At 36.8% G+C, this 24424-nt stretch overlaps 1 protein-coding gene across 26 annotated transcripts in view; it reads left to right on the plus strand.

Annotated features, from left to right (window-relative positions):
• Positions 1 to 24424, plus strand: part of SYNE1 (spectrin repeat containing nuclear envelope protein 1) — a 551595-nt gene that overhangs the window by 144987 nt on the left and 382184 nt on the right. For 19 of the 26 annotated variants that reach the window (XM_051855247.2, XM_070073379.1, XM_051855246.2 and 16 more), the window contains 5 exons: positions 4373 to 4569; positions 13750 to 13859; positions 16439 to 16489; positions 19528 to 19635; positions 22477 to 22614. The exons of 1 other annotated variant lie outside the window; for it this stretch is intronic. In XM_051855247.2, coding sequence (XP_051711207.2) covers positions 4373 to 4569; positions 13750 to 13859; positions 16439 to 16489; positions 19528 to 19635; positions 22477 to 22614 — 604 coding nt within the window. The remainder of the gene's footprint in view (positions 1 to 4372; positions 4570 to 13749; positions 13860 to 16438; positions 16490 to 19527; positions 19636 to 22476; positions 22615 to 24424) is intronic. 6 more of the 26 variants (XM_070073388.1, XM_070073374.1, XM_070073381.1 and 3 more) reach the window with 1 other exon arrangement.

A 24424-nucleotide genomic window follows, 5' to 3' on the forward strand; every position in this document is an offset into this window, starting at 1 on the left:
AAACATTTATATGATAATCGTATATAGAAAAAAAATGACCACTCTCCAGAAGAAGTCTTCTCACTGAAATTTCAATGGAGTGTTCAGTTTAACTTATCAATATCTTGTGATCAAGGCTGAATCCATGGGGCCAGCGCTGTGGCTCACTTGGTTAATCCTCCGCCTGCAGCGCCGGCATCCCATATGGGCGCTGGGTTCTAGTCCTGGTTTCTCCTCTTCCAGTCCAGCTCTCTGCTGTGGCCCAGGAAGGCAGTGGAGGATGGCCCAAGTGCTTGGGTCCCTGCACCCACGTGGGAGCCCAGGAGGAAGCACCGGGCTCCTGGCTTCAGATCGGTGCAGCACTGGCAGTAGTGGCCGTTTGGGGGTGAACCAACAGAAGGAAGACTTTTCTCTCTATGTCTCTCTCTCTCACTGTCTAACTCTGCTTGTCAAATAAAAAAAAAAGGCTACATCCATTCATAGAGATATTGTTCATTAATTTGATTTTCCTACCTGTTATATAAGCTAACTCATTTTCTATCTTGTTTTGCATGTCTAAATATCATCTGAGTCTGATTCTCTTTCTGAAAAATTGTTGTAAATAGTAATTAATGTAAAATATTGAGGCATTAAACAGACTTATTTCTATTTTTAAATGTGACTGAAGAGCAAAAATAGAAAGAGGAAATTAACATTGTGAACATGTAATTAATGTTACTAATTTTTGCAGTTTTTTAGCTTTTAAAGTGTGTTGACTTCTAATTTGGGATGTATATTTATGATTCAAGAGCAGCCAAAAATATTCCTGAAGTAAAGCTTTTGTGACTCTGTAGAATTTATAGTGGAAAATAAATATGATAAGTTCTTCCCACAATGCTGGGATACTGACTGCAAGTACATTGGGTATCACTCATCTCTGTTGGAAAGTGACTGGAAAAAGGAAGAGGTTGGACTGGAGAACACAAAACCACATCCAGATATTTACTGATGTGCTTTTGGAATTAAACTTTGTAACAAAGTCAATGTAGCATTCTGTTATTTATTACTCCACACAGCATTAAATTAGCCCAAAACAAATTCCCATTTAATAATTAAGTGGCTTAACTTAAACTCATATTTAATGTTATTGGAGTCGCCCTGAATTTAATTTTATGCATGCCATGTTGAGTTTCAAAGATGTTCAGGGGTCCAGAGACAGCTCAAAACGTTTCTTGCTTGTATACCCATAACACCAATGGAAGTTGTGTTTTGCTTATCTGTGGAAATATCCAGAAATGTGGACCTGATGTTCTCCACCCACTAACACATCAATGAGATCCATTTGTTTGTAGATGCAGAAATTAGAGGTTTAAGGAGATGACTCTTCATTGCCATGAAAATTGGGTGACTAATACATGATTCCATTATACTCCCAACTCTTGATAATTTTTCCTAAAATCTACCTTTTATGCTAGCCTAGTGTATACTTTTCATGGAACTTATTATATGATGTGGTTAAGAGACTTTGGATCCACCATAGAGTCTATGAATGATATTTTCCCCCAAATTTTTATTTTTGTGGGACTCTGTAATCTGGAGTTTCGGTAGGAAGTAACTAACATTCAGTAAACATCGGACTGTCAGTGTAAACTCATTATTTTCATATATAGTTTAACAATATTTTAGAAATGAGATTAAAATACTGTATCAGTAACACAGGCTACATAAGTGCTTTTTAAAAAAATTTTTTATATGAAAGGTAGAGTTACAAAAAAAGGAGGGAAGGAGAGAGAAAGAGAACTTCGATCTGTTGGTTCAATCCCCAAATGGCCACAATGGCCTGAGTTGAGCCACACCGAGGATAGGAGCCAGGAGCACTTCATCCAATTTTCCCAATTGGACCATCTTCTGCTTTGCAGGTACAGTAGTAGGGAGTTAGATTGGAGGGCAGAGTAGCTGGGACTCAACCTGGTATCCATATGGGATGCCAGCACTGCAGGCAGGGGTTCAACTGCTATGTCACAATGCAGGCCCCATAAATGCTATTTTTAAATTGATTTCATCCACTGCCAGTACATAGTCTCAGAAATAACATTAATTTACAGCATATTTGACATTTGCATGCCTATTATCAAGTATCTATGAAGAACAATTATATTTTATGATGGAAATTAATAAGATAACCAAACTAAACTAATTAAGATAGGTATACACAGATTCATTCAAAGTAGCTTAAAATAAGCATGTATTACAGTTCAGAAATGCCTATAAACTGGACACTTCATCAATTTATTACATCATGTATTTGAGTTTCCTTTAGGTTTGTGTGCATTGGTAGTATATATTTTACATGCGGCTGGTGCTGTGGCGTTGCTGGCATCCCGTATGGGTGCCCAGCTGCTCCACTTCTGATCCAGCTCTCTGCTGTGGCCTAGGAAAGCAGTTGAAGATGGCCCAAGTCCGTGGGCCCCCTGCCTACATGAAAGACCCCGAGGAAGCTTCTGGCTACGGATCAGCTCAGCTCTGGCCTTTGCTGTCATTTGGGAAGTGAACCAGCTGATGGAAAACCTCTCTCTCTCTCTGGCTCTATGTCTCTTTGTAACTCTGTCTTTCAAATAAATAAAATAAATCCTTAAAAAAATACATGAACATATTTTACAGTGAACCTCAAGTTCACTTAGAAAACTTAACATTCACCAGCTCTGCTAAATTTACTCTATTAAACAGTATGTCAGATTGTATTTTTCATGGAATGTTAGAGAATCTAGTAAAAATAACATTTCTGCTTTATTTAGAATAGCTACAAAGTTAATGAGACTAAGTTTTTAAGAAGAAATTGAGATCACTGGATCTACTGCATTTCACTTAATTAAGCAATCATATTCATAGTCTCTCCTACTCAGGGCTGCTGGTGATGCTCGGAATGATCTCAGCTCTCCTTATGGAGCTGCCTTTCTCAGTGATGAGTTATGTAGAGAAAAAAATCCTCACTATGATCTTGACTCATTTCTGGTTTCTGTTGCCAGTTTGAATCTCTTTCTAAATTATAAATGGTTCAAAACTAATTCACTAACAAAGAAGACCGATCTGCCACTAGGTCATTGTCTTCAAGGTAATTTTAAAATACCACAAAAGCATATGAAAACCATTTGAAGGGCTGACATTGTGGTGCAGCAGGTTAAGCTGCCATCTGCAGTGCCAATATCCCATATGGGCATCTGTTCATGATCCAGCTACTCCACTTCCAATCCAGCTTCCAGCTATGTGCCTGGGAGGTCACTGGAGGATGGTTGGGCCCCTGCACACACAGAGGGGACCTGGATGAAGCGCCTGCCTCCTGCCTTCAGCCTGGCCATTGTGGCCATTTGGGGAGGTGAACTAGTGGATGGAAAACCTCTCTCTGTCACTCCTTCTCTCCCTGTAATTCTGACTTTCAAATAAATAAATCTTTTAAAAACTTTTAATAAGATAATTGGAATGGCTCTCTGAGCTGATAAGAATCATAGGGTATTTTGTCACCACTTTGGACTTATTATCACATCTATTTGCATTTGTATATTCTGCACTTGCTACAGTTCAGCCATAATACCTTAGTCTGTTATAACCTATGCATTGCAGTTCTCAGAAATGTATGTCTTCAAAAATTATGCAGTAGTTAATTTTTATCACTTTAGATGCTTTTATACTTTAGCTTTTTAAAATTTTTCTCAGATCATTTTCTGTACATTTTTTTGTTTGTTTTTTAAAAGGTGAAAATGGGACCAGTGCTTTAAACCACCTCCTTCAATGTCGGCATCCCATATGGGGGCCAGTTCAAGTCCCAGCTGCTCCATTTCTGATCCAGCTTCCTGTTAATATGTAAAGTAGTGAAAGATGGCCCAAGTGCTTGGGCCCCTGTCACCCGTATCAGAAAAGTGGGTGAATTCCTGGCTCATGGCTTTGGCCTGCCCCAGCCCTGGTCATCATGGCCATTTGGAGAGTGAACCCATGGATGGAAGATTCTCCTTCTCCCCTCCTCACACCTCTCCTCTTCTCTCTTTTTCTCTCCTCTCTCCCCTCTCTCCTCTTGCTTCTGCCATCTCCCCTTCTCTCATCCCCCTCTATAACACTGTCTTTAAAATGAATGAATGAATCTTTCAAAAAATAAAAAAAATTGAAAGTGTGAAAATGTGCTTTAAGCTATCAATGACCAAAAAGTCCAGTATTTCTATAGGAAGCACCAAAAATGGAACTAGATTTCAATCTTGCCTTACTGCCTTCTAAATTTTGTTGCTTACATTTTTCTAAAAACATAGAACTGATTTATTTAACTGTATATTGTTGGTGAAAAGCCCTGGATTTTGCATTAGGCCTTGAGGAGAGTGCTTGTGTTTACTGAGAATGTGACATGATTTTGTGTGTTTATCACACCAAGGCAGACTGGAATAGAAGTGAAGGACTTTGGACGGAGTTGGAGGAGTGGAGTTGCCTTTCATTCAGTTATCCATGCAATCAGACCTGAACTAGTGGACCTGGAGAAAGTGAGAGGCAGATCTAACCGAGAGAACCTGGAGGAAGCATTCACCATTGCAGAAGTGCAACTGGGGATCCCAAGGCTGCTAGATCCTGAAGGTACCTACAATAACCAAGGACTGTTTTATACCCTAACACAGTGGGCTTGCGTGTCCTGCCTAAATCCAGAAATCACAGAACTTCCAAGACACTATTGGAAATCAGAAAGCTGGCAAAAAAGGCAAAAAAAAAAATCATCCTGTACCAATTTTTCACTGGATAAAATATGACTACATTGTTCCAAATAGTGCTTTGATCCAGAGGGACTGGACTTACTCAATAGAATTAAGGATTAAATGTAATTTTTAGAAGTGCATATATGAAGTGCATTTATGGGAGGTCAGGGTTTAACAGGATAAAATAATAATTTAAATAACTCTAAAATTTCTGGAATAAATGAAATTATTCTACTTAATTATTGGAAATATATGATCAACTTTAAAATATTAGTTACTAGATACTTAGAAATGTTAGTAACCATTTAGTGATTTGGTGTCAAGTAGCAACAACATAAATGATTAATATTTTCATTCTAATTGTTTGACACAGTTTTGGTAGGGCTATGAATTTTAAGGCTTTCTGGAAATAGTTACCCATTTCAAGCCTTCAAAAGATCATTTTGATACTCTACATAAACTAGTAAGTTGCTACATTGAAATGAAAGTAGCAAAGTGAATTTGCTAAATGTTACAGATAATTTCTTCTTAGGGATGACAGTAATGGAAACTTGTATTAATGACGTGGAAATATACAGTGAATGCAAATTATTTTCAAGATGAGGCTTCAAAATGAACTTTGTTAACCTCTATTTTTCTAATGAGAACCTTCCCTTCAAAAAGTTATTTACTTGGGCACATTCAGAACAATGTTTAAGAAGCCACTTGGAGCATCTTCCTGTTTTGGAGAGCCTGGCTTAGAATTTCAGCTCTGTTTCCAATTCCAGCTTCCTGCTAATGTATACCTTGGAATACAGCAGGTGATGGCACAAGTAATTGGATCCTTGTTACCAATATGGGAGGCCTGGATTGTATTCCAGGCTCATGGCTCCAGTCTGGCCCAACCCTAGCTGTTTTGGACATAAAAGTGAAGCAGTGGATAGAAGAGCTCGCTCTTGTCTCTGCATTTCTCTGTTTCTCTGCATTTCAAAAAAATGTTTATTTGCTAACTTGAATGTGTCAACTTTTGTGGAAACAGTTTAAGTAGGCCAAAAATTATAAAAATTTTACAATTTGTTATGTAACAGTATATACTATGTCACATCATGAATAAAATGCTGCTTTTCTTTCCATTTCTGTATTACATGAAATGGTTTTTCTAGTTGTTCGCATAAATCCTCAATATCAGTGATCTTGTCATTTATTTTAAGTAGAAAAACCATTATTCCTCAAGATTGTAGACAAAGGCAACAATAATCATCAGATCTCAAAATTTCATTTTCACTCATATACATTGCTTTTTTGTAGTCTGATATTACTTAACACAATCAGGGAAAACATATTTCTCTTTTTGGGACTCGCGTAGTTCCCTAAACATAATGTTCTGAAATTGCATCCATTTTGTTGCAAGAGACAGGATTTCATTTGTTCTTACAGCTGAGTAGCATTACATCATGTATTTCTGAGCAAAATTTTCTTTAGTCATCAGTTGATGAACATCTGGGTTGATTCCATCTTAGCTATGGTGAATTGAGCTGCTAGAAACATGAGTACAAATAACTCTTCAATATGCTGATTTCATTTCCTTTAGATTAAATTCTCAAGAGTGGACTAGCTGGGTCATATAGTAGATCTATTTTCAGATTTCTGATGAATCTCCGTTCTGTTATCTATTATGGTTTTACTAGCTTACATTCCAACCACTAATGAATTAGGGTACTTTATCCCCTCATTCTCATCAGCATTAGTTAATTTTTTTTTATATTTGGATAATAACCATTTTAATTGGGGTTAAGGTGAAACCTCATTGTGGTGAGTGTTGACCATTTGCATTTCATCCTTTGAAAAATGGCTGTTCATGTCCTTAGCCCACTGGATTGCTTGTTTTGTTGGTGTTGAGTTTCTTGAGCTCTCTGTATATCCGGGATATTAATCCTTTATCAGATGTATAGTTTGCAACTATTTTCTCCCAGGCTGTCAGCTGCCTCTTTACATTGCTGAGTGTTTCTTTTGCAGTGCAGAAGCTTCTTAGCTTGATGTAATATCACTTGTCTATTGTTGCCTGAATTTCCTGGGATTTTTATTAAGAAGTTTTTGCCTATACCAGTGTCTTACAGTGTTTCCACTATGTCTTCCTCTAGTAATTTGATGGTTTCGGGTCTTATATTTAGATCTCTGATCCATTGTGAGTTGATTTTTATATAGGAATTAAGATAAGGTTCTTGTCTCATTCTTCTGCATGTGGAGATCCGCCAGCACCATTTGTTGAAGAGACTGTCCTTTCTCCAGAAATTGATTTGCCACTACTTAGTCAAAGATTAGTTGGTTGTAGACATGTGGATTAATTTCTAGGGTTTGTATTCTAATGGGTTCAAATTTTTGTGCCAGTACCAGGCTATTTTGATTATAACTCTCCTATAGTATGTCTTGAAATACAGTATTGTGATGTCTCCAGCTTTATTTGCTTTGTTTTTATTGTTTAGGATTGCTTTAGCTATTTGGGGTCTCTTGTGATTGTGATTCTATGGGATTTTTAAAAAGATATTTATTTATTTAAGAGGTAGAGCCTCAGACAGAGAGAGGGAGAGACAGAGAGAAAGATCTTCCATCTTCTTGTTCACTCCCCAAATGGCAGCAATAGCCAGGGTGGGGCCTATTCGAAGCCAGGAGTCAGGAGTTTCCTCAGAGTCTTCCACATGGTTTTAAGGGCCCAAGCACTTGAGCCATCCTTTACTGCTCTTCTGGGCCATAGAAAAGAGCTGGATCGGATGAGGAGCAGCTGGGACATGAACCAGTGCCCATATGGGATGCCAGTGCTGCAGGTAAAGGTTCAGCCTGCTATGCCACAGGGCCAGCCCCTCTATGTGAATTTTAGGACCATTTTTTTCCAGATCTGAGAACATCTTGGTATTTTGATTGGGATTACATTGAATTTGTAAGTTGCTTTGGGTACTATGGATAGTTTAGTTATATTCATTTATATGTTTAGTTATATTAATTCTTTCAATCCATGAACATGATTGCTTTTTCATTTTTTGTTTCTTCTGTATCTGTACTTAATGTTTTGTAATTTTACTTGTAGAGATTTTTATGTGTTTGATTAAATTTATCCCAAGATATTTAAAGTTTGTTGTGCCTATTGTGAGTGGTTCTGTTCATACAAATTCTTTCTAAGCCAATGCATTGTATATACAAAGACTACTGATTTTTGCATGTTGATTTTATATCCTTCAACTTCATAAAAACTTTCAGGAGTTCCAGTAATCTCATAGCAGAGTCTTTTGGTTCCCCTATGTATAGAATCATTTCAGGGATAATTTTACTTTTCTCTTTCTCATTTATATCCCTTTGATTTCTTTTTCTTGTCTAATGGCTCTGTTTAAGACTTCCAGAACTTACTGAATACTAATGATTTGAGGGTGTATTCTTGTGTGGTTCTGGATCTCAGTGGAAATGCTTCCAGTTTTCCCTCATTCAATATGATCTTGGCTGTAGGTTTGTCATGTTTTGCTTTGATTGTGTTGAGGAATGTTCCTTCTATACCAAATTTGCCTGAGATTTTTATCATGAATGATGTATTTTCTTAAAAGCTTTCTCTGCTTCTATTGATACAATATTTTTAATTCAGTTTGTTAATATGATATATTTATTGATTTGCAGACTTTGAACCATTTATCTCTATATTCCAGGGATAAATCTAACTTGGAATTTGTGAATGATCTTCCTGATGTATTAGCTAGTATTTTTGAGGATTTCTGCATCTATATTCATCTGTAGTTCTCTCTTGCATCTTTCTCTGATTTTGGAATTAAGTTGATGTTGGCCTTATAGAAGGAGTTTGGGAGGATTCCCTCCGTTTCCACTGTTTTGGGAGTTTAAGGATACTTGTGATTAGTTCTTCTTTAACGGTTTATTAGAATTCAGGGCTGAAGCCATCCTGGCCTACCCTTTTCATTGTTGAGAGTTCTTTACTGATTCAATCTCCATCTTTGTTATTGGTCTATTTAGGTTTCCTATGTCTTTATCACTCAGTTTTGATAAATTGTGTGTGTCCAGAATCTACTCATTTCTTCTATGTTTTCCAGTATGTTGGCATGTAGCTGTTTACAGTAATTATTGATGATTCTTTTTATTTCTGTGGTATTTGTTATGTTTCCTTTTTTTGTTACTACTTTTAAGATTTGGGTTTCCTCTTTTTTTCTTTTTTTGGGGGGGAGGGTTGGGCTAATGGTGTATCAATTTTCATTATGTTTTCAAAAAAACTAGCTTTTTATTTCATTGATCTTTTGTGTTTTTTCTTTCACTTTTGTTCTCTAATTTTAATTCTTTCCTCCTACTAATTTTGGGTTTGGTTAATTCTTGTTTTTCTAGGTCTTTGAGATTTATTTTAGATCATTTATTTGATGCTGTTCCAATTTTCTGATGTAGGCATTAGTAGCTGTAAACTTTACTGTTAACACTGCTTTTTGCTTTATCCTATAAGTTTTGATATGTTGTGTTGTCATCTTCATTAGTTTCCAGGATTTTTTTTTGTTTTTCCTTTTGATTTCTTCCATGACCTATATCCATTATGAGTGTCATTCATTCTCTACATGTTTGCAAATTTGCTAGAGTTTCTTGTTTATTTCCACCTTAATTCTGCTGTGGTCAAAAAAGGCACATGGTATAATTTCGGTTTTTTTGAATTTGTGGAAATTTGTTTTATGGCCTAGCATATGGTCTATCCTAAAGAAAGTTTCATGCACTGATGAAAAGAATGTGTATCTGCAGCTGTGGGATGAAATGTCTATAGGAATCAAGTAGGTCCATTTAGTCAAGTGTAGATTAGCTCTTGTTTCTTTGCTATTTTTTGCCTAGTGATCTGTCCATTTTAGAAAGTGGGGTACTGAAATTCCCTATTATTGGATTGAAGCCTATGTCTCTATAGATCCATTAAAATTGCTTTAAATAGCCAGGTGACTTAGCTTTGGGTACATTTACATTTATTGTATTCACATCTTCCTGTTGAGTTGATCCCTTAATCATTGTAGAATGCCTTTCTTTGTCTCTTTTAACATTGTCTTAAAGCCTGTATTGTCTGATAGTAGGATGGCTATTCCTGCTCAGTTTTACTTCCTTACAGCATGAAACAATTTTTTTTTCATCTTTTGACTTTCATTGATGAACTGTGTTTCTTTCAGGCAGAAAATATATGGGTCTTATTTTTTAATCCATTCAGCCATTCTGTATCTCTTAATTGAAGAATGTAGGCCAATTGCATCCAAGGTTATTATTGATAGGTAATGACTTTGTCCTGCCATTTTTCATAAATATTTCTATTGATTCTTTTCTCTTCCCTTTGTACTTTTTAGATGTTTTGATTTCTCATGGTTTTAATGATGATGACTTTCTTCCTCTGTTTCTGTGCATAGCATATCCTTAAGTATCATTCATAAAGCTGGACGAGTGTTGACAAATTCTTTCAATTTCTATTTGTTTTGGAAAGTCTTTATTTCACCTTCATTTATAAGTGAGGACTTTGGTGGGCACAATATTCTGGGTTGACAGGTTTTTGTTTTAGGACTTGGACTGTGTCTATTCTCTCCTAATCTATAGGGTTTCTGATGAGAAATCAGCTGTCAATCTAATGGAGATCATTTGAAGGTAATCTGATGTTTCTCCTGTGTGAATTTTAGGACCTTTTATTTTTTACAATTTTATTCCTGTCTTTTTTTTTTTTAATGTCAGAGTTACACAGAGAGAGGAGAGGCAGAGAGAGAGAGAGAGAGAGAGAGGTCTTCCATCGGATGGTTCACTCCCCAATTGGCCGCAATGGCTTAGCTTTGCCGATCCAAAGCCAGGAGCCAGGAGCTTCTTCTGGGTCTCCCATGTGGGTGCAGGGGCCCAACTGCTTGGGCCAGCTTCTACTGCTTTCCCAGGTTATAGCAGAGAACTGGATTGGAAGTTGAGCAGCTGGGTCTCTAACCAGTGCCCATATTGGATGTTGGCACCTCAAGCCATGGCGTTAACTCACTGCACCACAGCACCGGCCCCAGAACCTTATCTTTATGTTTTACTTTTGATATATTGACTACAATGTGTTGTGGTTAAGATCTTTTCTAATTGTGTCTATTAGGAGTTGTATGTTCTTCCTGTACTTGGATGTCCATATCTTTATCCAAACTAGGAAGGGTTCTGATATATCACTAATTGGTCTTCTATTCTAGTCTGGTTCTCCACACCCTCAGAAACTCCTAAGAAATCTATATTTGGTCATTTGATAGTATCTCATAAATCTTGAACACTATTTTCAGTTTGTATAAATTTTCTTTTTTTTTGTCTGAGATATTCCAAATATTTATCTTCTAACTCAGATATTCTTTCTTTTGCCTCACCAAGTCTGCAGTTAAAGCTCTCCACTGTGTTTTAATTTGATATATAAAATACTTCATTTCTAATATTTCAGTTTAATTTCACTTCAATATCTATCTCCCAGCAGAGTTTCTAATCTATGTAATCTATGGATTTCTTTAACCCATGTATTTGCTTCTCCGTGTTTTTGAGTAATCTTATGATCATTCTTTTGAATTCATTTTCAGGTATTTCATCAATGTCTTCATCTTCACATTCTAATATTGAAGTGTTGTTGCATTCTTTTGGAGGAGTCATATTGTCTTCCTTGTGCATGTTTGCTGTATTTCTGTTTGTTTTTAGGCATCTGTGGAAATACTTGGTTTTCTCCTCTGAGGGCTTTTATCTTTGAAATACCTCTCTATGGCTTAGTATGTGCTCCTTCAATGGATATCCAGAGCTGTGTGCTGGGTGGGGCCAGGGAGCTGGGGAGAGAGAGTCCAAAAGGGTACACAGGTTGAGAATGGTAGATCTCCTCTATTGTCAGCAGGATGGGAATGTGCATGTTGATTGGCATGAATATAGCATCAGCCCTTTTCTGCCAGGGTAAGCCAGCTGCTCATGGTAAGCCCACAGTGCCTATGCACCCCCACCCACACAGGTGGATGCAATGCACAAAGGATCTCTGTGCTCCTCAGAGAACATAGAGCCTTTCTTAATCACCGACCCCAGCTCTGAGGGTACTCTCGCTTCTGAAGCCACAGTGCTTATCCGAAGACTAAGTCACATCCCACACGCTATTGCATGTTGCATGATTCCCACAGTCACAGGGAGTAGGGGATCTACTCTCAGCCCTGTGAGTCTCTCTGTCCATGGGAAAAGCCATGGCATTCTTGGAGCAAGCTACCTTCCTGACAGAGGTTGCTAAGTGCTCTGCCTTGGCAAGCTGAGTCCATCTCCTTCAGAGAGGGAGGGGAGGGGAGCAACCTGTCCTTGCTTCATGGACCTGAATGGGCACCACCCCATCCTCTGCCAACACTACAGGATAGACTCAAAGTCAGTGGGAACTGTGAAATTTATCCCTCCAGATCCTTCAGTCACTTGCACCCTGTAGCAACCTTCACTCACCTATTATAATGGAGCTTCCTCCCTTCTGATCACAGGCACCTTGGTGGAGGGAGGAGAGGAAAGCAATGAGGTCTCCCTTCATGGGGTTAGGTGGACATCCTGTTCCCTGCTAGTGCTCTGGGATTTATTCAAAGTCAATGGGGACAGTGGGGTTCTCCCTCAGGCATTACCATCAATAGCTTAGGCTGCTGCAGGTCCTTCTCACCTCACTCCAAGAAGATTGTGTCTCCCCAGCCACCAGTTGCAGGAGTCACCTGTGGTGTCCTGCTCACTGCTGCATGGGTCTACAGTCCCTGCTGCTCCATGGTGTGTCTCTTCATTCTGTAGATTTTCTACTGCAAATTTCTCTCCGGCTGTCCACTGGGAATGCAGTTTCTCCATTGTTCTTCTGGTATCTTCCTGTATTCATAATCAGCAAGTCTTTTGCCTATTCAGTCATCTTGGATCTCTGCTCTTATCATTTCTGAAATCACCTGTGAGCCATGTAACTAATTCTAAAACATATGATCATTGTTTCTTTTAAATCATATGCACATTTTAAATCCTACATTGCTAATTCTTAGAAATTATACCTCAAATCAAAAGGAACCTTTACAAAATGTTTTCACATTTATTGCCTTTAAAGTGGGCATTTTAAATGTTTATTATGTTTGACACTTGATGCACTGTTATCCTGTATATAATTACTCAATTTGTTTAGTGGGCTGGTGTTGTGGCATAGTGAGTAAAGCCACCACCTGGGATGCTGGCATCCCATATGGGAGCCAATTTGTGTCCCAGCTGCTCCACTTCAAATCCAGTTCTCTGCTAATGGAGGGAAAGCAGCAGGACAGCCCAAGTGCTTGGGCCTTTGTCACTCACATTGGAGACCCTAATGAAGCTCCTGGCTGTGGTTTGACTCTATACTGGCTGTTGTGGCCACTTGGGGAGTGAACCAGAGGATAAATCTTCACTGCCATTCTGTAACCCTGACTTAAATAAACAAGTAAATCTTTAAAAAATAAATTTGTATAAATTTATTTGCCAAATTTTTCCTGGTTTGATAGGTAAATACCTATAAATGTCAAAACCATAATGACTGAGCTATTTTCAGTTTGTCTTTCCCTCAGAGTACTTCATTTTTCAAAGTATGTGGTACACAGAGAATGCTCACAATGAAGAGCTATCTAAGGAGTCGAATATAAAGCTCTCCTTTTCTCCAGCAAAATTTGCAGGGGACAGTGAGTGGCTAATCAGCATTTGGCCAGGTATCTTTCATATGTAATTCAGTGTCACAACTCTGAGCATTTTTATATCAGTCACTCACCCCAATTCTAAAATTTACATTTTATTTGTATTTTATTAACTAAAGAGAATGACTGAGTGGAGCATCTAGGATACCTGAAGAATGAATGTTGGGATTGCTTAAATGAAAACATGTACTACTTTCCTAAAAATGTGTTGTTAAAATGTCTCATCTTTTTGGGTCAGACATATATCAATCAGACTGTTAGTTTCTCCTACCCCAGAACTTTCTCTTTTGCGACTAGGACAGTGTTTTCTGGCATAAAACTATATTTCAAAACTTGAATTACTATAATGCAATGAGTGCTGATAATTTTATTACATTTGGTTTTGATTTTTCCAGATGTGGATGTGGATAAGCCTGATGAGAAGTCTATTATGACCTATGTGGCCCAGTTTCTGAAACATTATCCTGACATCCACAGTGGAGGCATTGATGGGCTGGAGAATGAGGTTGGTCGTTGTTTGCATCAAGTATAGATAGTCCTCAATGATGCTAACTCAGTTTTAAATATTTTGTTGTTAATAAGTTGGTATGCATTTTAATATTGGTTGAATAAGGACTAGCTATCTTCAGATGGGGGATGTGATTGTATGATAGATAATCCTTGGAGCACTAAATGATAAGTGTTAGATTTGTGATGCTGATAATTAAAACTGATCAAAGATAGAAGTGTTTGGACCTCCATGTTAGTAATTTCAGAATTGAAAACAGTTTCACATCGATCACATCATTGCACATCTAAAGCCTAAGTCCCCAAGCTTCATTGATTTGATGAAATCTAATTTTGGCTTTTAGATTTTATTGTATATATTCACAGCAAGCCTATAGAACTAAGGCATAACTTGTAAAAGCTCTTATTGTTGACAGTGTTAAATTTTTCAGATTTTCACATTGCTCAAATGATGTATATACATTATCATAATTTTTTAAACTTTGGAGGGGGAAAAGAAAAAGGAATATTATCTGTATTTGACATTCTAGAGAAGAACTATCCCAGAGAAAAATCAGGATTTTTCTTCTCATCCAGTTAGAATCATAGTACCCATATAATTTTATAATCATCTTTTTACATTAATATTATAAAGAGCTATGCAGGTCATATGTATGTACAATAATTTATCCAATACTAATGAATGGAAAATTCAGAATTTTTTTCCATTTTGAATGATTTTATGAATAAAGCTAAAGATTCATTCTTTGAAGCAGATTTCCTAGGCTAAAGGGCATGTAGAATTTAGTGCTTCCTAAATGCTTTCCAGATTCCTCTGTAGAATGTTATCCTGGTGTACATTCTAAAGAGGATACCAGAATGCCCTTTTTCCTTGTGTATAACAACAAAAGACATGACCAGTCTCCAAACATTGTTGAAGCTGTATTTTTTTCATTATTAAGTGGTAAATTCACTGCTGATTTAAAATTAAGTATATGGCAAAATGACAACAAAGAAAATGTTAAATAGAACTTTCAGGATGTGTTAAACATTGTCTTCATTGCTCAGATCTCCATTGGAGTTTTCAGTGTAGAATGAGATTATGATGAAGGACAAGAAAAACAGAAAATTTCAAAAGATGTATTTTTTAAATAGACTTAGAAATAAGTCTAAGGAAAGAAAAGATCAGGAGAGCATTACCCAAAGCTTTTAAGCAGGACCAAGTATTACACTAACGATTAGAAACTAAGGATTCACAAAAGAAGGAGAACAGTAACTGGTGACTCCTGGGTCCCTTGGGTGAGATGCTTTTATATTGCCCAACTGAATTTGTATATGATTTGGTTTCTGAGGTTTTGCTGTTTTAATTGTCCTAATATTAATAATGAATGAACTTTGTGATGAGTAACATCTGAGAAACAGGAGATGTTTAGTTAATGCTCATGAGCAGAAATTTAATGCAAACATTTTCATATATGTGCAGCACACATATTCCTGATAGAAGTCTGTTAATATATACAATTAAAGATACTTTACTTTTAAGAAATTAATTACCTGAAGGAAACATTCTGGCTACTTTTTTTGTAAATTCTCCATATTCATTTCCTAAAAAGAGGATGCACGTGATTTATTCAGGGTTATTTCAAAAATTAGTTTTGAAGAATATAAATATTGCCATTTTGTATGGTAATTGTATTATAAAGCATAAGCACCTAAAACATTTCTATAATGTAAAATTTTTTTACTTAGTTTATATTTGCTTATTGCAGTTAATGGTCACCAAATTCTACCTACCACAAACTGAAGATTTTATAGCCTACATGGATTGGAGTGGCTGAAACATTTAGACAAGTCTTAATTCCTATTCATGTTTTAAAACTTGACATCAACATATCCAGCAGGCTTCTATTTTTGTGGATTTGATTTCTATATCTCCCTTATGAGTTTATTTAAATACTTTATGAATACCCTTTTAAATACACTTTTTTTACTGGAAGTAGATATTACTATGCCTTTTTCACTTCAACCAATAATACTAATAAATTTTTTCCTGAAGATAATGATTGGGCAATTAGACTTATATATATATTACAATATTTGTATTAGAACTTAATTTTTATATTAGAACTTACTTATATTAGAATAAATAAAATGTATCTATTTGCTATCTCTTCCAATGTTAAACTTTCAGTTTTTTTTCACACGTGGATTTTTGCACTGCACAGTATTGTCTTAACTGTGCTAAAGACAGACAAATGTATGTGTTAGTGTACTTAAGAGGAAAAATTGGAGCCCATATTAACTCTTTTATTACCCAGAACTCATTTTAAAATGTTGAATGTTATTTCAAGACATTCACAAAAATATATATGTTGCCACATATGATTATTTATTTGCCAAGTAACTCTTGACTTATTGGAATTGAAAATTTTTATATTTTCAAAAGTTATGAAAATATTTTGGGTAAATATACCTTTAAAATTATTGCATGTTTTTCTCTAGACAGATGCCCCCAAAGTGATTTTTTCTTCTTATCCATATATAATTTTTATCCCTGATTTATGTTATGTTTCTATATATTGTCTCTCATATTGTTAGGAAATATTTCCAGGTTTCCCATCTTTTGCAAATTGTATTCAAAAATTTAAGGTAAGATTTAACTAATGAATTAGTGACCTCTTGCATTCTGTAGTCTATTAGCAATTTCTTTGCATGCATTTTTCTTTATGTATGTATTTCTTTTAATACCTTAATCACGTTAGTCTCTTTTTTAGCAGAACAGATAACATACATCTGTTACAAATGCTAGTGGCAATCTGACCCTCTCCCATAGATTTGCTTACTAATCTTTGTGAGATGTTATCTTTTAATTTATTTTTAATAACACATAATAGCACTAATAGCCAAAAGAATTTACCATTAATTGCAGTTTTGTTTCTGTAAAGGTAAGATGGAAAATAAAAATAAAGTGAAAAGTTCATTTTTATATCTTAAAATATTAAGTGGGAAATCATTGCAGAAGGTTAGTCTTCCTTTAGCTCATCAGTCTGTGTTTCCTGATGCCTCTTCTGCTCCATGATGAGTCATGTGGTTTAGTAAAGTTCACGACATAATAGGTGCTCAAGTATACTTGTGGAATGAATGATTACAAATTCTTCTGTCCAAGCAAGACATTGAGTGCTTATCTTCTACTTTAGCTTTTCGATTTTTCATGTTCCCTCTAGGTCTGAGGTAAAAGATTCATCAATACAACAGACCTTATGCTAATGTTAGAACATAAAAACAGAAGTAACTAATTTCATATCAAATACTAAATAAATTTTTATTTCATTCTCCATGATATGAGTTCATGTATGTAGAAACATAATACAGAAAGCAGCACTGTGCCCATATATGTAAATGAGAGAGAGAAGAGGAGGGGAGAGAATGATGGTGAAAAGACAGACACAAGGAGAGAGAAGGTTGACAGTTTAGATCTTTGGAATAAAGCTGGTCTTCTACAGGCACATGGACCCCCACGTCTTGAACACATGGGAAAGTCGCCTGTTAAAGGAAAGTCACCTGATGAATGGGTTCTCGGACTTTCAATATTATTTTGTACTTTATTTCCCTCTTAGAGAGGAGAATGTTGAAAGCATAAGTAGCTCCATCCTTCTTACCTTTTGCAATTTACTTGAAAATTTCCCACCACTGGAAAAGTTATTTACTAAATTAACTCTAATAAAATAACTTTTTAAAAGGATTTATTTATTTGAAGGAGACACAAAAAATCTTCCATCTGCTGGTTCATTCCCCAGATGGGACCAGTGGCCAAGGCTGAGCCAGGCTGAAGCCAGGAACCAGGAACTCCTTCCAGGTCTCCCACGTGCGTTCAGGGGCCCAAGCCCTGGGCCATCCTTTGCTGCTTTTCCAGGTACTTTAGCAGGGAGGTGGATCAGAAGTGAAGTTGCCAAGAAGTGAACTGGCACCAAGTCATGCCAGCATCACACACAGCGACTTTACCCACTATGCCACAGTGCTGGCCCCTAAAACTTATTCATTGATTTGAAAGAATATAAACTTTTCTTCACAGATAACTTGTTGTTAAATCATTTTAATTCACCACAAAGAGCTCCTCTTTAGGGTAATCTCATATGCATTTTGTGTCCAAGAGTTAATAAATCTTCCTAGGAGGCTGATGATGAGGTCCCTTGCAATGTGGGCCACTGAGAATACTCACTCAAGGTACCTCTGATACCTTGGAGGTAGACTTGGTACGCTGGACACTGAAAACACCTTTTGCTCTGAGGTCATGAGAATCTGTGCCGTTTGGGGAACTAAAAGTCAACTGGTGCTAAAACATGTGCCTTGATTACTTCACCTATTCATTCAAAAGAGTCATGCGGGAGGCTGGTATTGTGGTGCAGCAGGTGAAGCCACTGCCTATGATGCCAGCATCCTATATGGGCACTAGTTCAAGATCAAGCTCTCTGCTAATGTGACTGGAAACACAGCAGAAGATGGCCCAGAATTGAGCCCCTGCCATCCACACTGGAAACCTGGATGGTGTTGTGGCATTTTGGGGAGTGAACCAGTGGATGAGAGATCTCCCTCTCCCTCCCCCTCCCCCTCCCCCTCCCCCTCCCCCTCCCCCTCCCCCTCCCCGTGTGTCCTTCTCTCTAACTCTCTCATCTAAATCATTCTTTAAAAAATAAAAAGCAGAAAAGTCATGGGAAATCCTGGGTTCTAGTTCCATTTCTTTCTCTTACTATGTTACCAATTAATCATTATTCCACAATGATATTGAGTGATTCTGAGTATCACACAATGTTAGAGGCTGGAGCTAGAAAGACTTATATGGAGTTTGTAACCTGGAAGGAGAGGAGGCAATTTAAGGAGGCTTCTTAATGTTTGTTACAAGACTATGAGAAAAAACTTAAAATCCATAGCTTTAAGCTAATTGCCAGTTCAAAAAAAAAATGGTGGAATGTATTTATGATTATTCTGACCTACTTAGAAGACAGGGTCTTGATGAAACATTGGGTTATATTCACTAAATCAGTGCTGTAATGGCTCCTATTTTTTGAAAACATGTATGTCAATTTCAATTTTGTTTCTCATTTTTGAGATGTGAGTGATGGCCTGGATGCCTTCACTTAGTAGATAATTTGGTAGATCTCTTATGGGGATCATGTTGCCAAGGTCTGGAAACACCACATTGAACAAGATATATGTGTTTTCTGTCCACATGTAACTTGTTAGAATATTAAATATTATCTTAAAATAATAGTGTAGATAGTCTACAATATTATGACTGTAGCTTCTTGAATTTAGTCAAAATTAATCCCATCCAGAACAGACCCCTGAGTCACTGATGGCCTTGGGGTAGGAAGCACCTCACAGGTCTGTTTTCATTCCATCTATTGCTCTTTCTGTGTATGTTTATACTTGGGACATTCTTGAGTATATTTTCTTTGCTAAATTTGTACTACTTAAGGGGGGAGATAGAAGTGATAATTTTGGTATTCAAAAACATAACTAAGCTGTTTTTCTGTAGTTATTTTTGCATATTACTCTCCAAAAGGCATGGTGCAAAGAAAAAAATCAGAAACATCTGGGACTTGTTTACTCTAGGATCACTCAAATGTTGATCAAGCAAGGAAATAAATGCACAATTACATAATAAAATGATATCTCCTGGTTTCCAGAGAGAAGACAGGCTACTTTTGAAGGAAATGAAAGTTTGGGTAGAACAATTTGAAAGAGATTTGACAAGGGCACAGATGACAGAATCAAATTTGCAGGACAAATATCAGGTAAGTATGAAAAAGATTTCAATTTTTCAAAAGATTTTCATGAAGACAACTGATGTCTGTCATTCAATCTGTTTAGTCTCAAATTACATCAGTGAGAAAAGTCTTTAAAGAAATATGCATCATCTTAAGTTTGCATTTGACTTAATAGCTGCATTACTATATAAATAGGAAGTTTGAAGTCACATTTTGTTCACACTGCATATGGAGCTCTGAGCTTCCTGCCTTTTCCAGAACTCAGGAGAAATAGGGAGTCATTGCTTTTGTAGAACTCATGCTCATGTGTTAGTTTTCATCTAACTCGAAATTCACCCAAAAGAAAAGACTTGCACCAAATTGTAAAGTACTAAAACAAGTGAATGTAATAAAGTTTTGCAAAATGACTATTTAAAGTAGGCATGTGTGGAGATAATTTCTCCTATGACCTCATAGATCAACACTATTGTCATCAAGTTGAGGTCAGAGTAGTGGCTTTCTGCAATTCATTAATTGGATTTCTGCTTTCCATATCCACTTCCAAGACTTAGTCATACAACATATTTTTCCCATTAAACTGAATGATTTATTCTATGTGGTCTGCTAGTCTCCATATAATTCAAATATCACTTCATTTTGCTGAGAAAACTAAGTATAGTCTTTGTGTATTCTATAGAATATTATAATCTACATTTTATTTTATCACTCTGATACAAAAAAGGGTCCAATGATGTAAGAGATTCAAGATGGCAGACAATAAAGAGTTATCTACAGTATTAGTATTTGTGAGATAATCATATGTATAAAATATGCCTGAATTTAGATGGATGATACCATCAATATTTTTGTTAAATCAGCAAAGCAGTAGAAACTCAAAAGTGATATTTTTCCCCAAATTAAAAATTTCTGGGATGAGTTCCGTTTAAAAAGCAAAAAAAGATCAAGTTAGTAAATTGAAAACAGAAATGAACAAATAAAGTGAATATACTTATTTCATCCATTGGTGAGTTTTAGTTTTAGCTTAAGTGATCAAGGATTCAAGGTTACATGCTGTACAAATGATATTAAATAAGGAATAAACCAAGGACTAGAAAACTGTAAAACAGAAATATACCCTTCAGTTCAAGGATGATCACTAGTCTCTTAAAAATGGGCCTGGTGACTATCCTATCTGAAATCTGAATATTAGGAACATTGCCTTCATCTCTGTATTAGGCATTCAATATATTTCAATTTATAAATGTTGTATTTTCCAGTTTACGCATAGGGATCTGTGGAATGAAAGTAAAGATCAATTTTATATTTGGATATTTGTAAAATTTTATTCAGATAGAGGGAATGGAAAGAAAACGTTTGTAAAAATTTTTACTCACCATCTCCCCCCAGTGTTCTTCATGTGAATGTGCATCTTCATTCACAATTTTGTAACTCATACGGGCGTGCTATCTGCTAGATTCTGTAGAGCTGTTCTCTTGTCCCAATTTGTAATTTTACATTAAAATCTGATTTTTAATTCACATTTGAACTTTGAGTCACGTTTTAGACTATATTAATATAAAATGTAGGGTTTTAGCTCCTTTTAATGTTACCATTGTGGTTATGTCTATGTAATATAGATTTATTTCAAGTATATTTTAGCATATTTTAATGTTTTAAAATTAAAGCAAATGATTATTATGTAAATTAATTCCACTAATGTAAACTTATTTACACAGGATTACTTAAACACAAATTGAGGTATTTTTTAAAAAAAATATATTTATTTATTTGAAAGGCAGAGAGCCAAGACAGAGATGGTCAGAAAGTGCCACAGCAGCAGAGGCCAGGCCAGGCTGACACCAGGAGTTTGGACCTCAGTCTGGGCTTCACATGAGTGACAGGACCCAAGTTCTTGAGCCATCACCTGCTACGCCTCAGGGTGCTCATTCTGATACCAGGAAACTGGAATCCTAAATAAAGTAGAAATTCTAACTCTGGCACTCTGATAAAGGAAGTAGATGTCCTAAGTAAGATCTTAAGGTTGTGTCAGACATCCACCCAAAATTTAGTTATGTTTAACTCAGCTTTATTTTGATATTTCTAAGTTCTATGGTAGTGTGAGATAAAGTTAGTACTGCAATTATTAGTAGAGATTTATCTCCTGTTTACTATATTTCCTGAAAACATGGACTGGTGTGTAAATTATTTAACTCACATTGAAAAATCCTAGGTGTTAGTCTTACATCCATTATTTGTCCTTGCCAAGTCACTTATGGGTTACAAAATCAACACATTTCCATGCTGTAGGGTTACACAGTGAACCAGAGAGGATACTATGTAGAAAGCACTTAACACAGGGTCAATCTCAAACTGCAGGCCTGATAAATGGTAACTTCTACTGGTATCTTGACTGCCATTAGTTTTTTTAAAAAGATTTATTTATTTATTTATTTGAAAGAGTTGCACACAGAGAGAAGGAGAGGTAGAGAGAGAGGTTTTCTATCTGCTGGTTCACTCTCCAATTAGCCACAACGGCCGGAACTGCACCAATCCAGAGCCAGGAGCTTCTTCCTAGTCTCCCTTGCAGGTACACAGGCTCAAGCGTTTGGATCATCTACTGCTGCTCTCCTAGGCCATAGCAGAGAGCTGGATTGGAAGTGGAGTGGCCAGGACTAAAACTGGCACTCATATGGGATGCCGACACTGCAGGCGCAGTTTTACCCATTATGCAACAGTGCCAGCCCCCTGCCATTAATTTTACTAACAACATTGATAACTTTTTATTGAGTGTTATCCAAATATAATGGGTTGTTATTTAGGAAATGTGATTTCCTTTGCTTTTGCTTTTTTTGACTCACTGCCATATTGTTGCTATTTTTCCTCTTCTAGTCCTTTAAGCACTTCAGAGTTCAATATGAAATAAAAAGGAAACAGATTGAGCATTTAATCCAACCAATACACAGAGACAGCAAATTGTCACTTGACCAAGCATTGCTAAAACAATCCTGGGACAGAGTGTCCTCCAGGGTAAGTACCGCTACAATTAATTTTATTAGGGCTTGCAAAATTTAGTCAAGCACATAATGTTTATCATCTTTTTCTAAATGATGATATTGCATCAGGGCCTGCTGCTTCTGGGGTTGGAAAGGCTTACTTTTGGGACAATCTTTGTCCTCTTGTCAAATCTTCCTGTAAGTTAGTGGAAGTGCTTGGTTTGCCAGCTATCTTCCTGCCTTGCCTATCCAACATGTATTATCAGCCGTTACTAGAGAGGGGAATATCTGGCTCCTGGGCCATATGAGGTAAGTAAAATTATTTGGGCTGGCACTGCCAAGGCAACCACAGACAGGAATTGAAATTCAATAAATCAATAACAAGCTAATTTTTAAGCTGATAATTTTGTATGGCCTTTCAATGATGTTGTAAAAGTCCAGTCGGCAGAAAAAAAGGTTCCGCACCTCTGGTAGGCAATAGATTGAAATCACAAAAGACCATGTATATTACTTTATATTTATATACCTTAATTCTGAGTTATTTGGAAGAGATGAATCTAGAATATTCCCAGTAATTAACCCTTTTTATATTCTGTAACCAAGTTTCATCAACAGCAAACAATGTTCAGGCTTTGACATATAACTTTGTATTACTTTAAAAAAAAAGTAGATTTACTTTTTGAGCAGAGGCAGAGAGAAAAGAGAAGTCTTCCATCTTCTGGTTCACTCTCCAAATGGCTGCAATGGCCAGAACTGGGCCAATTTGAAGCCAAGAGCCAGGAGCTTCTGGGTCTCCCATGCAGGTGCAGGGGCCCAAAGACTTGGGCCATCTTCAACTGCTTTCCCAGGCCATAGCAGAGAGCTGGATTGGAAGTAAAGCTGCCAGGACTTGAACCAGTTCCCATATAGGAAACCAGCAATGTAGGCAATGGCTTTACCTGCTAAGCCATAGCACCAGCCCCTGTTTGTTTTTGAGAGAGAGAGTTACAGACAGAGGGAGAAACATAGAGAAAGGTCTTCCATCTGCTGGTTCACTCCCTAAATGGCAGCAACAGCTGGAGCTGAGCTGATCCAAAGCCAGGAGCCAGAAGCTTCCTCTTGTCTCCCATGTGGGTGCAGAGGCCTATAAACTTGGGCCATATTTTACTGCTTTTCCAGGCCATAAGCAGAGAGCTGGATCAGAAGAGGAGCAGCTGGGACATGAACTGGCGTCCATATAGGATTTCAGTGCCACAGCACTGGCCCCCAACTTTGTATTCTTTATTCAAGCATTTCCTCTGTTTGATCATTCATGAACCTGATGGAACACTTCTCATTATCTTTCACATTAATGTTTTTTTCATGCTGAAGGCCAAGATTTAAATGCCTGGAACTCTTAAACCACCAATAGGAATGTTTGTCATTAGCTTACCATATGTTCTTTATTTGATAATCTCAAGTTTTTTCCCATTGACACCAACAAAGAATAGCTTAACTCCTAAACACCCTGCCCCATCCAAACTGATATCCCAGTAAGATGGAAGACATTGACAGAAGTTTAGAAAAACCTTTACGGGTTAAAATAGAATCTTGCTAACTTGTTTGTATCTAGATCTGCCTATTGGATTCCACCTTTCTGGTCTTGCTCTGACTATGTAGGAGGTTTCAATGGGATTCTGTTCTGATTAGCATCTGCTAGTGTATAACCACTGCATCCTTTGAGTCCAGTCGTTAACTTTCATCAAAAGTCACATTGACAATCAGTGGGCACTTGATGCTGTTTCTGTGAGAAGGAAAGTACTTTGGCTTCCCATGATAGCCTTCTGCATTAGTTTCCTGATACAATTAAGTACCTGCAGCAATTA

This window comes from Oryctolagus cuniculus, chromosome 5 (genome assembly GCF_964237555.1).
Source record: "Oryctolagus cuniculus chromosome 5, mOryCun1.1, whole genome shotgun sequence".
Classification (NCBI taxonomy): Eukaryota; Metazoa; Chordata; class Mammalia; order Lagomorpha; family Leporidae; genus Oryctolagus; species Oryctolagus cuniculus.